This window comes from Mesoplodon mirus (assembly GCF_964341445.2).
Source record: "Mesoplodon mirus genome assembly, chromosome: 12".
NCBI classification, from domain to species: domain Eukaryota; kingdom Metazoa; phylum Chordata; class Mammalia; order Artiodactyla; family Ziphiidae; genus Mesoplodon; species Mesoplodon mirus.
The window spans coordinates 94,528,220-94,540,406 of record NC_138988.1 but is presented as its reverse complement, the minus strand read 5'-3'; the positions used below and the strand labels follow the sequence as shown (position 1 = coordinate 94,540,406).

The window sequence follows — 12,187 nt, the reverse complement described above, 5'->3', positions numbered from 1 at the left end:
TCCAACTTTAAATTCTGTTTATGAATAAAAATCCAATCTATTATATTTTCCCGTTAATGTTTATCATTTTTTCTTTCTTTTTTAAAGCCAAGATCAGGAAACAAGAAAGCATTAACCACACCTAAAAGTGCAGGACCCCAAAGCTCTGAAGGCTGAGAGATTCACACAAAAGCCAGAGACTCAGGAAGGGGAGAGAGGACTATCTCTATCCTAATCACCCCCAAACACACCACTTCGGTCCTGACCTCTCTCCTGAGTGTTTCATAAATTTCCAGCTGTTTCTTGGACCTCACAGCACATGCACTGTCAACTGCTCCTTCTCTCTCAAAACTACTCAACTTCTCTCCTGTTGGTAAATGACATCATTATCTAAGATACTGCAAAATTAACATCCTCAACTTCTCCACCTTTTTCACTTCCTAGTCTCACTTTTTATGAAATCGACCAGTGCCTGTCATGTCAGGACTATTCCCTCCTTCAATTTCTATTCTCTCTCACCTGCCCCCTAATTATAGCCTTCTTAATACTCTCCCTGTTCCCCATCTCTAACCCTCCCATCACATCGCCTCCCAAATTATTCTTCCAGAAATACAGGTAGGCTCAGGCCGCTCCCCTCCACAAAAACCTTCAGAAGATTCAGTCAACCTAAAAATAAGCAAGACCACCCTATATAAGATAGCAACCCCCCACCCCAAAACCCCTTAACCTGCTTTATTTTTAGCGACAGTACTTATGACCTTCTAGATATTCTGCCTCCTGCCAGTACAATGAGCGCAGGGATGTTATTTGCTATCCGGTGTATGCATTCTCTGCTGTAACCCTAGTGCCTGTCAACAGGTAAGCACTCAATAAATATTTCATAAATGAATTAATTTAGCAAAGCACTGAAGACCCTCTATTATCAGACACTAAACTTCCTTTCCAGGTTCCTGTCCCACAAGAGCTTCATCTCTGAAATCCTTCACCCAAATCTATCCTCATCCCTCCTCATTCTTCAAGGGCCAGTCTAGAAGCCACCTCCTCTTTGAAGCCTTCCATGAATGCATCTGAACTAATGACTCTTTCCTCTGGGTTCAAAAACCACATCACTTCTCTCTTTCACATTCAGTTCCTTCTGCTTTGCTTTATGTTACCACCAGTCTAGGGCATCCGGAGGGCAGAAACGGTTTTAGTTAACTTTGTAGCCCCAAGATCTAGTCCAATATATAGACACTGGCAAACAGCAGGCAAAACTGAGCATGTGGCCTCTTAAAACTTTTTTTTTTTTTTTTTTTTGACGAAATGAAAAAAGCTTCTATGATAAAGAAGACTGAGTTCCTGGCCTAGTGTTTGCCACTTGGTGGGAACTCAGTAAATGTTTATTAAGTCAAGTTGAATATTGAGATTTTTTTTCCTGCTAAAGGTAAGTAATCATGGAAGAGTCAACATTTTAGGCAAAACCTCACCATTTTACCACACCGTGAATTAGAATGTTAGCTCCTCTCCTTGGAGGTTTTGATACTACAGGAGGGAAGAAGAGAAAATGAGTGCAGTGGGCAGGGCTGGAGGTCAGGGCAGAGGTGGCTCTGAGGAGGAAACACCCACTATCTAGTTGCAACACTTGTATCCAAAATCCAAAAGCATCCAGAGCGTTACAGACAGGAAATGCCAGGCAGTGACAGGCAGCTGCAAACCCTTGGTAAATCTGATTTTCAGTTTCCTGAAGGGTTTTACATGCCTGCATACTTCAGTCCTGAGGTCGTGGGTCATAACTGCTCAGAAGGTAAAAAATCAAAGACCAGAGTGGATTTGAAGTAAATGCTTCGGTGGGTCCAAAAGTCTCCCTCAGAGCTCAGGCCAGTCCCTAAAAAGTGGACGTTCTGTGTGAACTCTCCAAAAGGCTCCTAGAGCAACGAGGGAGTTAAATCAGATGAGGACTCATGTAGGTGAGCGAAGCTAGGAAGCAGTCCCCTCCTGTGGCCTTTGGACTAGCTGGCCACCTAGTTAGGCCAGAAAGAAAGCAACATTATTTCTAGGTTTATCTCGATTTTGACATAGCTATTATTATGAATAAAAAATTACAAAAAAGATCACGAGTCCATGGACGACTTACAGCCCCTTGAAGCCCCACAGCAATCTTTCCACTGCCCTCAAGCTGCATTTTTTCTAAGTTTGAATGGAAAGTTGAAATTTGTTATGTCCATCAAATATGCTTTAATCACTAATGTGGCATTCTCTTGCGAGGCTGATAAAGAATATTCCTATTTTACTTTAAAAATAAATAATTGCCTACATTCCAGCTCCAGATATATGAATTTCAGAAACTCAAAATGAGCAGAAAAGCCCTGAGGAGAGGCTGCTGCTATGGGCTGCTGTGAAGATCCACGTGAAGGAGCTCAGGAAAGCACTGGGCCTCTCTTCTACTGAGTTCCTGGGGCAACACGAACAGATGAAGTTTCCAATTATTTTGTAAGCCAGCTGCTCTGGCTTCTACAGGCACTAACAGCAAGTGTTCTAAAGGAATGCCAGGTCCAGCTGGGTAGTTTTGAGAGGTAGGGCCATGTTGCTTTCATCTCTGAATCCCGCAGTGCCTTCATGCAATATACACATAAAGCTGTGTTTAATGTCACCTTTTCTCAGCCTGGCAAAATATTCAAAAATAGGTTGATCTTAGGCTGAATATGAAACAGTTTACTAAAAGGAATTACATGGATTTTTTCCTGTTAAGAATCGCCTAGGAGAGCACCTCAATACATAAGGCAACTGCTAACAGCTATAAAAGAAGAAATCGATAGTAACACAATAATAGTGGGGGACTTTAACACCTCACTTACACCAATGGACAGATCATCCAAAATGAAAATCAATAAGGAAACAGAAGCTTTAAATGACACAATAGACCAGACAGATTTAATTGATATTTATAGGACATTCCATCCAAAACCAGCAGATTACACTTTCTTCTCAAGTGTGCATGGAACATTCTCCAGGATAGATCACATCTTGGGTCACAAATCAAGCCTCAGTAAACTTAAGAAAATTGAAGTCATATCAAGCATCTTTTCTGACCACAACACTATGAGATTAGAAATAAATTACAGTGGAAAAAAAACGTAAAAAACACAAACACATGGAGGCTAAACAATACGTTACTAAATAACCAAGAGATCACTGAGAAATCAAAGAGGAAATCAAAAAATACCTAGAGACGAATGACAATGAAAACAAGATGATCCAAAACCTATGGGATGCAGCAAAAGCAGTTCTAAGAGGGAAGTTTATAGCTATACAAGCCTACCTCAAGAAACAAGAAAAATCTCAAATAAACAATCTAACCTTACACCTAAAGGAACCAGAGAAAGAACAACAAACAAAACCCACAGTTAGCAGAAGGGAAGAAATCATAAAGATCAGAGCAGAAATAACTGAAATAGAAACAAAGAAAACAACAGCAAAGATCAATACAACTAAAAGCTGCTTATCTTTTAGAAGATAAGCAAAATTGATAAAGCATTAGTCTGACTCATCAAGAAAAAGAGGGAGAGAACTCAAATCAATAGAATTAGAAATGAAAAAGGAGAAGTTACAACAGACACCACAGAAATACAAAGCATCCTAAGAGACTACTACAAGCAACTCTATGCCAATAAAATGGACAACCTGGAAGAAATGGACAAATTCTTAGAAAGGTATAACCTTCCAAGAATGAATCAGGAAGAAACAGAAAATATGAACAGACCAATCACAAGTAATGAAATTGAAAGTGTGATTAAAAATCTTCCAACAAACAAAAGTCCAGGACCAGATGGCTTCACAGGTGAATTCTATCAAACATTTAGAGAAGAGCTAACACCTATCCTTCTCAAACTCTTCCAAAAAATTGCAGAGGAAGGAACACTCCCAAACTCATTCTATGAGGCCACCATCACCCTGATACCAAAACCAGACAAAGATACTACAAAAAAAGAAAATTACAGACCAATATCACTCATGAATATAGATGCAAAAATCCTCAACAAAATACTAGCAAACAGAATCCAACAACACATTAAAAGGATCATACACCACACTCAAGTGGGATTTATCCCAGGGATGCAAGGATTCTTCAATATACACAAATCAATCAATGTGATACACCATATTGACAAATTGAAGAAGAAAAACATATGATCATCTCTACAGATGCAGAAAAAGCTTTGACAAAATTCAACACCCATTTATGATAAAAACTCTCCAGAAAGTGGGCATAGAGGGAACCTACCTCAACATAATAAAGGCCATATACAACAAACCCACAGCAAACATCATTCTCAATGGTGAAAAACTGAAAGCATTTCCTCTAAGATCAGGAACGAGACAAGGATGTCCACTCTCACCACTATGATTCAACATAGTTTTGGAAGTCCTAGCCATGGCAATCAGAGAAGAAAAAGAAATAAAAGGAATACAAATTGGAAAAGAAGAAGTAAACCTGTCACTGTTTGCAGATGACATGCCACCAGAAAACTACTAGAGCTAATCAATCAATCTGGTAATGTTGCAGTATACAAAATTAATGCACAGAAATCTCTTGCATTCCTATACACTAATGATGAAAAATCTGAAAGAGAAATTATGGAAACACTCCCATTTACCATTGCAACAAAAAGAATAAAATACCTAGGAATAAACCTACCTAGGGAGACAAAAGACCTGCATGCAGAAAACTATAAGACACTGATGAAAGAAATGAAAGATGATACCAACAGATGGAGAGATATACCATGTTCTTGGATTGGAAGAATCAATATTGTGAAAATGACTATACTACCCAAAGCAATCTACTGATTCAATGCAATCCCTATCAAATTACCAATGGCATTTTTTACAGAACTAGAACAAATCATCTTAAAATTTGTATGGAGACACAAAAGACCCCGAATAGCCAAAGCAATCTTGAGGGAAAAAAACGGAGCTGGAGGAATCAGACTCCCTGACTTCAGACTATACTACAAAGCTACAGTAATCAAGACAATATAGTACTGGCACAAAAACAGAAACATAGATCAATGGAACAAGATAGAAAGCCCAGAGATAAACTCACGCACCTACGGTCAACTAATCTATGACAAAGGAGGCAAGGATATACAATGGAGAAAAGACAGTCTCTTCAATAAGTGGTGCTGGGAAAACTGGACAGCTACGTGTAAAAGAATGAAATTAGAAAACTCCCTAACACCATACACAAAAATAAACTCAAAATGGATTCGAACTCTAAATGTAAGACCGGACACTATACAACTCTTACAGGAAAACATAGGAAGAACACTCTTTGACATAAATCACAGCAAGATCTTTTTTGATCCACCTCCTAGAGTAATGGAAATAAAAACAAAAATAAACAAATGGGACCTAATGAAACTTCAAAGCTTTTGCACAGCAAAGGAAACCATAAACAAGATGAAAAGACAACCCTCAGAATGGGAGAAAATATTTGCAAATGAATCAACAGACGAAGGATTAATCTCCAAAATATATAAACAGCTCATGCAGCTCAATATTAAAGAAACAAAGAATCCAATCCAAAAATGGGCAGAAGACCTAAACAGACATTTCTCCAAAGAAGACATACAGATGGCCAAGAAGCACATGAAAAGCTGCTCAACATCACTCATTATTAGAGAAATGGAAATAAAAACTACAATGAGGTATCACCTCACACCAGTTAGAACGGGCATCATCAGAAAAGCTACAAACAACAAATGCTGGAGAGGGTGTGGAGAAAAGGGAACCCTCTTGCACTGTTGGTGGGAATGTAAATTGATACAGCCACTATGGAGAACAGTATGGAGGTTCCTTAAAAAACTAAAAATAGAATTACCATATGATCCAGCAATCCCACTACTGGGCATATACCCAGAGAAAACCATAATTCAAAAAGACACATGCACCCCAATGTTCATTTCAGCACTATTTACAATAGCCAGGTTATGGAAGCAACCTAAATGCCCATCGACAGACGAATGGATAAAGAAGTGGTATATATATACAATGGAATATAACTCAGCCATAAAAAGGAATGAAATTGAGTCATTTGTTGAGACGTGGATGCATCTAGAGACTATCATACAGAGTAAAGTAAGTCAGAAAGAGAAAAACAAATATCGTATATTAACACATGTATGTGGAACCTAGAAAAATGGTACAGATGAACCGGTTTGCAGGGCAGAAGTTGAGACACAGATGTAGAGAACAAATGTATGGACACCAAGGGGGGAAAACCGCGGTGGGGTGGGGATGGTGGTATGCTGAATTGAGCAATTGGGATTGACATGTATACACTGATGTGTATAAAATTGATGACTAATAAGAACCTGCAGTATAAAAAACAAACAAACAAACAAAAAACTAATACTAAACTTTCTTTGGATTATCTGTTTGGAAATATGTTAATATAAATGTTTCAGACATTACATGAAATTTCTGAAAACCTTATATGTTCTGGTATAATGTTATAAGTCATAATTCTAGGTATTACTTTAAAATGTATATCTCAGAAATAACTAAATTTCCTTGTCAATTGCATTATTATGAACTTTCATCAAATCTTTAACCGTGGTAATTTTTAAGTCTTTTGTCGTTTACAGACAGTTCTGGGTGTACTCTGATGCTTTTGCAAAAATGTTCCTATAAAAGGGTTTCATCTTCAAGGAATTCATGGAAAAGACTCTGACAAGTACAGGTTTCTGGTAACTGACTTAAACTGAGTGAATAAGCATTTTCAGAACTCTAATGGAAAACTGATGAATTCATAAAAGTGCTAGCAAAAAATCAAGATAAAAGAAATTAATTACATGGGACTGAGTGAACTGATGAGGATGATTATAATTTTTGTGACTTTCTGTTTGAATAAAAAAATAAAATTAAAAAAAAAAAAAAGAATCGGGGCTTCCCTGGTGGCGCAGTGGTTGAGAGTCCGCCTGCCGATGCAGGGGACGCGGGTTCGTGCCCCGGTCCGGGAAGATCCCACATGCCGTGGAGTGGCTGGGCCTGTGAGCCATGGCCGCTGAGCCTGCGCGTCCGGAGCCTGTGCTCCACAACGGAGAGGCCACAACAGTGAGAGGCCCGCGTACCGCAAAAAAAAAAAGAATCGCTTAGGAATTGGTGGACCTGACAAAGGTGAACATCAGAGTTTAAAGGTGCCAGTCACAGACATCACTTGAAGATGAGTTATTTCTCTGCCAGGTGACAGGCTAATGGCACACACTGACAGTCCAGTGCTTTGTCAGCTGAAAATGACCTATACAAGGAAGCCAATGAAGGGCCTAAACAGAATGAAAGCCCTCTCAGGATGTCTAATCCCAAACTGGCCCCAGTTTATGGCATCTCCAAGAGGTAAGGTCAGTTTCCAAGGCGTTCTACCCAGATCCCCTCAACCCTCTCCCTATCTAAACTCAGGTTTTCCAGATCTCTCAGGATGGTTTGGGTCCAGAATCTATATTCCTAGGTAAGCTGAACCTTCCCAAGCCAATGTCAGGAGAATGAATGGGTTCAAAGGCAACCACATGACCTAGGGAGTTACCGTAGTTGTAACTCCCAAAAGATAGACTGTTTCGCCATCAAGAAATTCCTTGAGGTGATGACAACAGGGCTGTCCCAGATGTGTTTATCTGTGATCATTCTCATGCTATCATTCCAGCATTATACCCCAATTTTTCAATACAATAATTTACGTTCTGAAAGGAAGTTACTTTTTAATTTTAAAGGGGGGGGGGAGGAAATGCAAGCATGCAAGCACAGCATCAGTGAATGACTGCTACAGCATCTACAATTAATATTCTTAAGGACACCAAACCAAGATTACCAAAAATGCTTTACATATAAGTGCTCAAGTATTTGACAGTTTGTTACTACGCAGCACCCAAGAGGCAAACAATATAAACATTTTTGTCCCATAAACTTTTAGCTAACATCTTTCTCATTTAAAAATTTTAAAACATGATGGAGAGGCCCTCATATTCAGAGCATTCTCCAAAGGATTCGTAATCTAAAGGTGACAGACAAATCCTTTATCAAAGTGACAGCCTTTCTAAAGTAATGGAAAAACTAAAATGAATTAAGCACTAAATAACAATAGTGACATAGTGTGACTGCGCTGTTTTACATGTTAATTCATTCAGCCTCACAATAACCCTATGAGTACCATCTTCACCCTCGTTGTACAGTCGTGGAGACTGAGGCAGAGAAACTTGCAGAAACACGTTTCTGCGAGTTTCTGGCGTTAGAGTCTATGCCTGCGGTTCCCAGAGTTTGCCGCACACAGGAATCACCTGGGGGTCTTTAAAACCCCATCGCCTCTCTGATGTAATTAGTATAGTTTGCGACCCAGGCATCAAGATGGTTAAAGGTTCCCAGGTGATTCTAAGCAAAGTTCGGGAACCGCTTGGTCCGTGTGCGCTTCACCACTAGGCATTAATAGTACTGCCATAGTTCTGTTGTTTCTGTGGCCCTAGAGTTTCTTCACTGAGGCGTTAAACCCGAGGCAAAGGTAGAGAGGGAAAGCAAAAGGGAAAGAGGCACCAAGCCTTGGCAAAGGTTCAGCGAGCGAACCGAGCGCGAGGGTGGACAGGACGCGCGGCCGGGGCCCGGCGGGTGAAAGGCTGCGGCGCCCGCGACCTCCGGCCTGGGGAGGGGGCGGCGGCCCGGCTGCAGGCGGGGCCGCAGAAGTTCCGAGGCCCGAGAGGGCAGGGGTCTCGGCGGCGTGGGAGGGGGCTCAGGGTCACCTTCCCCCCGGGGCAGAGGAGCGGGGAGGCGCGCTCGCCCCTCACAAGACACCCCTCCGGGCCGGCCAGGGCTGCCGGGAGGGGGTTGCACAATCCCCAGCGCGCCCGCAGCCTTCCCGACCCCCTTCCGGGCCCGGGGCGCGGGTCAGAGCCTGCCCGGTGGGACCTAAGTTACTTTGTGTGGCCGGACAGACGCCGGGAAGTTCGTTACTTTCCTCAATCTGGCTGGGATGGGAGGTGCGGGGTGGGGGTGGGGTGGGGGGAGGGGGAGGAAGAGGGACCGGACCGGGGTGCGCGGAGGCCGCGTCCCGGTGCCCCCAGCTGCTCGGGCCGGCCCCCGGGTTCCCTTTCCGTCCCCCACCGTGTACCTACCCGGAGGTGAAATCCTGCTGCACGCTCAGCAGCCGCTCGCGCAGGGTCTCCAGCATAATCGCCGCCGCCGCCGCCGCCCTCAGCCCCGCGCAAACACCTCGCCGCACCTGTCACGGCGCTCCCCGCACTCTCGCGGCCGGCCCCGCCCCCGGCCCGCTTTCGTCTCCGCGCCGCGGCCCCTTCCGCGTTCCCGCCCCCGCCGCGCCCAGGCCCGCGCAGCCGCAGTGAGCCCCGCCGGGCTTGGGCTGCGGAAAAGGGGCGGTCTTTCTCTCCTAGCCGAGAAACTGAGCGGCTCGGATGTTTCTTCCTAGCCCAAAGCCAGGCCCTCTCCTTTTCCTCTTTAAAATTGAAGTGGCCACGTGAAAGAATGCTTTAGAACCAACACTTCTTTGAGTGTGTGCAGCATTTGTTTTCACAGTTTGGAAGATGGATCAATTTCTTGCATAGTGTGCACCTCCCCTGTAGCAAACACTTTTCGTGGACTCTGGTTCCAGGATTTGACCCCGCTGGCTCTGACCTTGGATGAGAAAATTAACCATTCTGAGCCTCGGTTTCTTCATTGATAAAATGTCAAAATCAACTGTTCCGACATCTTTACTTTCCATTCTCTTTTCAACCTACCCCATCAGGCTTTCGTGCCCTACATACCAAAGGAGGTGGCCTTTGTCGAGTCACCAGTGACTGCCATGTTGCCGATATCATTTGTTACTTATCTGCCCTGATTTTTTTCTCGACCTCTCGGTGGCTCTCAAGCAATTCCTTATCCCGTTCTTAAGACACGTTCTTCTCTTTCTTTCAAGCACACCATTCATGCACTCTCCCTCCCTGTCCACTCCTCCTCCTACTTCAGCAGCTGCTCCCAAGGCCACATTTGCTGGCTCCTGCTCTCCTCCATGTATGGCCCCCTCCTAGGTTATTCTATCCATTACGATGCTGTAAATTCTATCGAGGCGCCGGTGGTGCCCAAATCTCCATCTTCAGCCCTGTCTTCCCTCCCCCTCCTTCAATTCATACCAGTTGCTTACTCCACCTGTATCCAACAGGCATCTCAAACCCAAAATACCAAAAATAGAAAATTTTATTGCAAACTCACTTTCGAACCTAATCCCAGTCTCTTCCATTTCAGTAAGTGGCACCACCATACACCAAGTTGCTCAAGTTAAGCCACCTGAAATTACCATTTCCTGTCTTCCCCACCTGCTGAATATTAATTCATCAAGTCCAATCAACTCTATTTCTAAAGTATTGCTAGAACCTGCTCCTCCTTTCACTATAATCACCCTGGTCCAAGGCACCATCATCTTTCACCAGGAATACTGACAAGTCTCCTTATTCTACCCTTTTGCCATGCACACGCCTGTAACTTATCCTTGATACAGCAGCCAAGAGAATTATTTAAAAGAGCAATCATATTGTGTCGCTTTCCTGCTTTAAATCCTTCTGTGCCCTTAGAAAAAAAGTCAAACTCCTTACTCGGCTTATGAAGTCCTAAAATTTGAACCCTCCCTGACACTCTATCCAAAGTAAGTACTACTCACCTATCATTCCTTGACATTTAAGCCATAGTAACCTTTGGTATGTTGTGTGTTCCCTGAAAATCCTAGATTCATTTCCTTGAGGCCTGTTCACAAGCTTTTCTCCAAATTGTCCTATGGCTGGTTTCTTTGTGGCATTCAGATCTCAGCTTAAACATCATCCTCTTAGGTAGATCTTCCCTGATCATTCCAGTTACCAGCCCAATCACTTCCTATACACTCTGTTTTTCAACTTAGTACATAACACTATCTGACAATTTATTTAATAATTGTTTAAGAAAAAGTTGTTCATTTATTTGCTTACACATTTATTTTAAAACCAGCTCTGAGACTAGGCTGAGGTGGGCAAGGCATTCACCTCAGGTGTAAAACTTAAGGGGAAGTCAAAACCCTTAGTAATCAAGATGAATAATATTTTAATGCAATATTCAAAAAAATTTTAATTAGTGAAAAATTTTGTGATGAACAAAATATCAAAATTTTAAGTTTTAAGACAGACAGGATCTGTCTTTATTTTAAAGACTGGGCCAGTGGTAAAGAATCCATCCTGCAATGCAGGGGAGGCAGGTTCGATCCCTGGTCAGGGAACTAAGATGCTACATGCCGAGGGACAACTAAGCCCACGCGCCACAACTACTGAGCTTGTGCGCCTCAACTAGAGAGAGAAAACCCACACGCCACAGCTAGAGAGAAGCCCAAGTGCCGCAGCGGAAGATCTCTTGTGCCACAACTAAAGACCCGACACAGCCAAAAATTAAACAAAAAAAAGAAGACAGGATATGATAGGGCTGGGATTGAATGAGTCAAACGAGTGGGTTGTGTGAGGATAGGCCTTTCCTGGCAGAGCAGAAGTGCCTATTCTGATTAGTGATCTAGGGCAGGGGTCCCCAACCCCCGGGCCTTGGACTGGGACCGGTCTGAGGCCTGTTAGGAACCAGGCCGCAAAGCAGGAGGTCAGCAGCGGGTGAGCTGCCCCCAGTCCATGGAAAAATTGTCTTCCACGAAACTGGTCCCTGGTGCCAAAAAAAGTTGGGGATCACTGATCTAGGGAATAAGGAGCCTGGCCCCATCCTTTCTTCTTTCCCTTGGGTGCAAACATCCAGTAAAGAACAGCCATTCTACTCCATAAGGACAGGCTGCCAGGTGAGCAGGCTGCAGTGACCCAGTGCTTTCTGTGACTGGGTGGGCAAGTTTTAACCTGAGGTACAGTAATAGGAAATCTGCTTGCCCATGAACATAAGTCATGTGCTTCATCACCCTTACCAGAAATGAAAGTGATGTTTTTGGGTGCTTTATGCTGACTTTCTTATTTCTTAGTAGGTTGAGACAAGTTGGTTTAGAGGGGTGCTGTTTATTGGGTCTTTCTCCACCACCCGGAAACAGTACCTGGTACAGAGTAAGCGATCAAATGATCAGGTCTACAGAGACAGATCCCTCACTGTCTAGTAGATGTGGAAACCACACGTACTGAGAAGTAATAAATGTTTTTCATTGTATTCAATTGAAATAAACTCCTCTGCTCATATGTTTTCAATTTAC

At 42.9% G+C, this 12,187-nt stretch overlaps 1 protein-coding gene across 1 annotated transcript in view; it reads right to left on the bottom strand.

Moving 5' to 3' along the window:
- DTNBP1 (dystrobrevin binding protein 1) overlaps positions 1-9,286 on the bottom strand; it is a 116,254-nt gene extending 106,968 nt beyond the window's left edge. The window contains exon 1 of the mRNA XM_082639767.1: positions 9,114-9,286. Coding sequence (XP_082495893.1) covers positions 9,114-9,169 — 56 coding nt within the window. The 5' untranslated portion in view covers positions 9,170-9,286. The remainder of the gene's footprint in view (positions 1-9,113) is intronic.
- Positions 9,287-12,187: the final 2,901 nt, after the last annotated feature.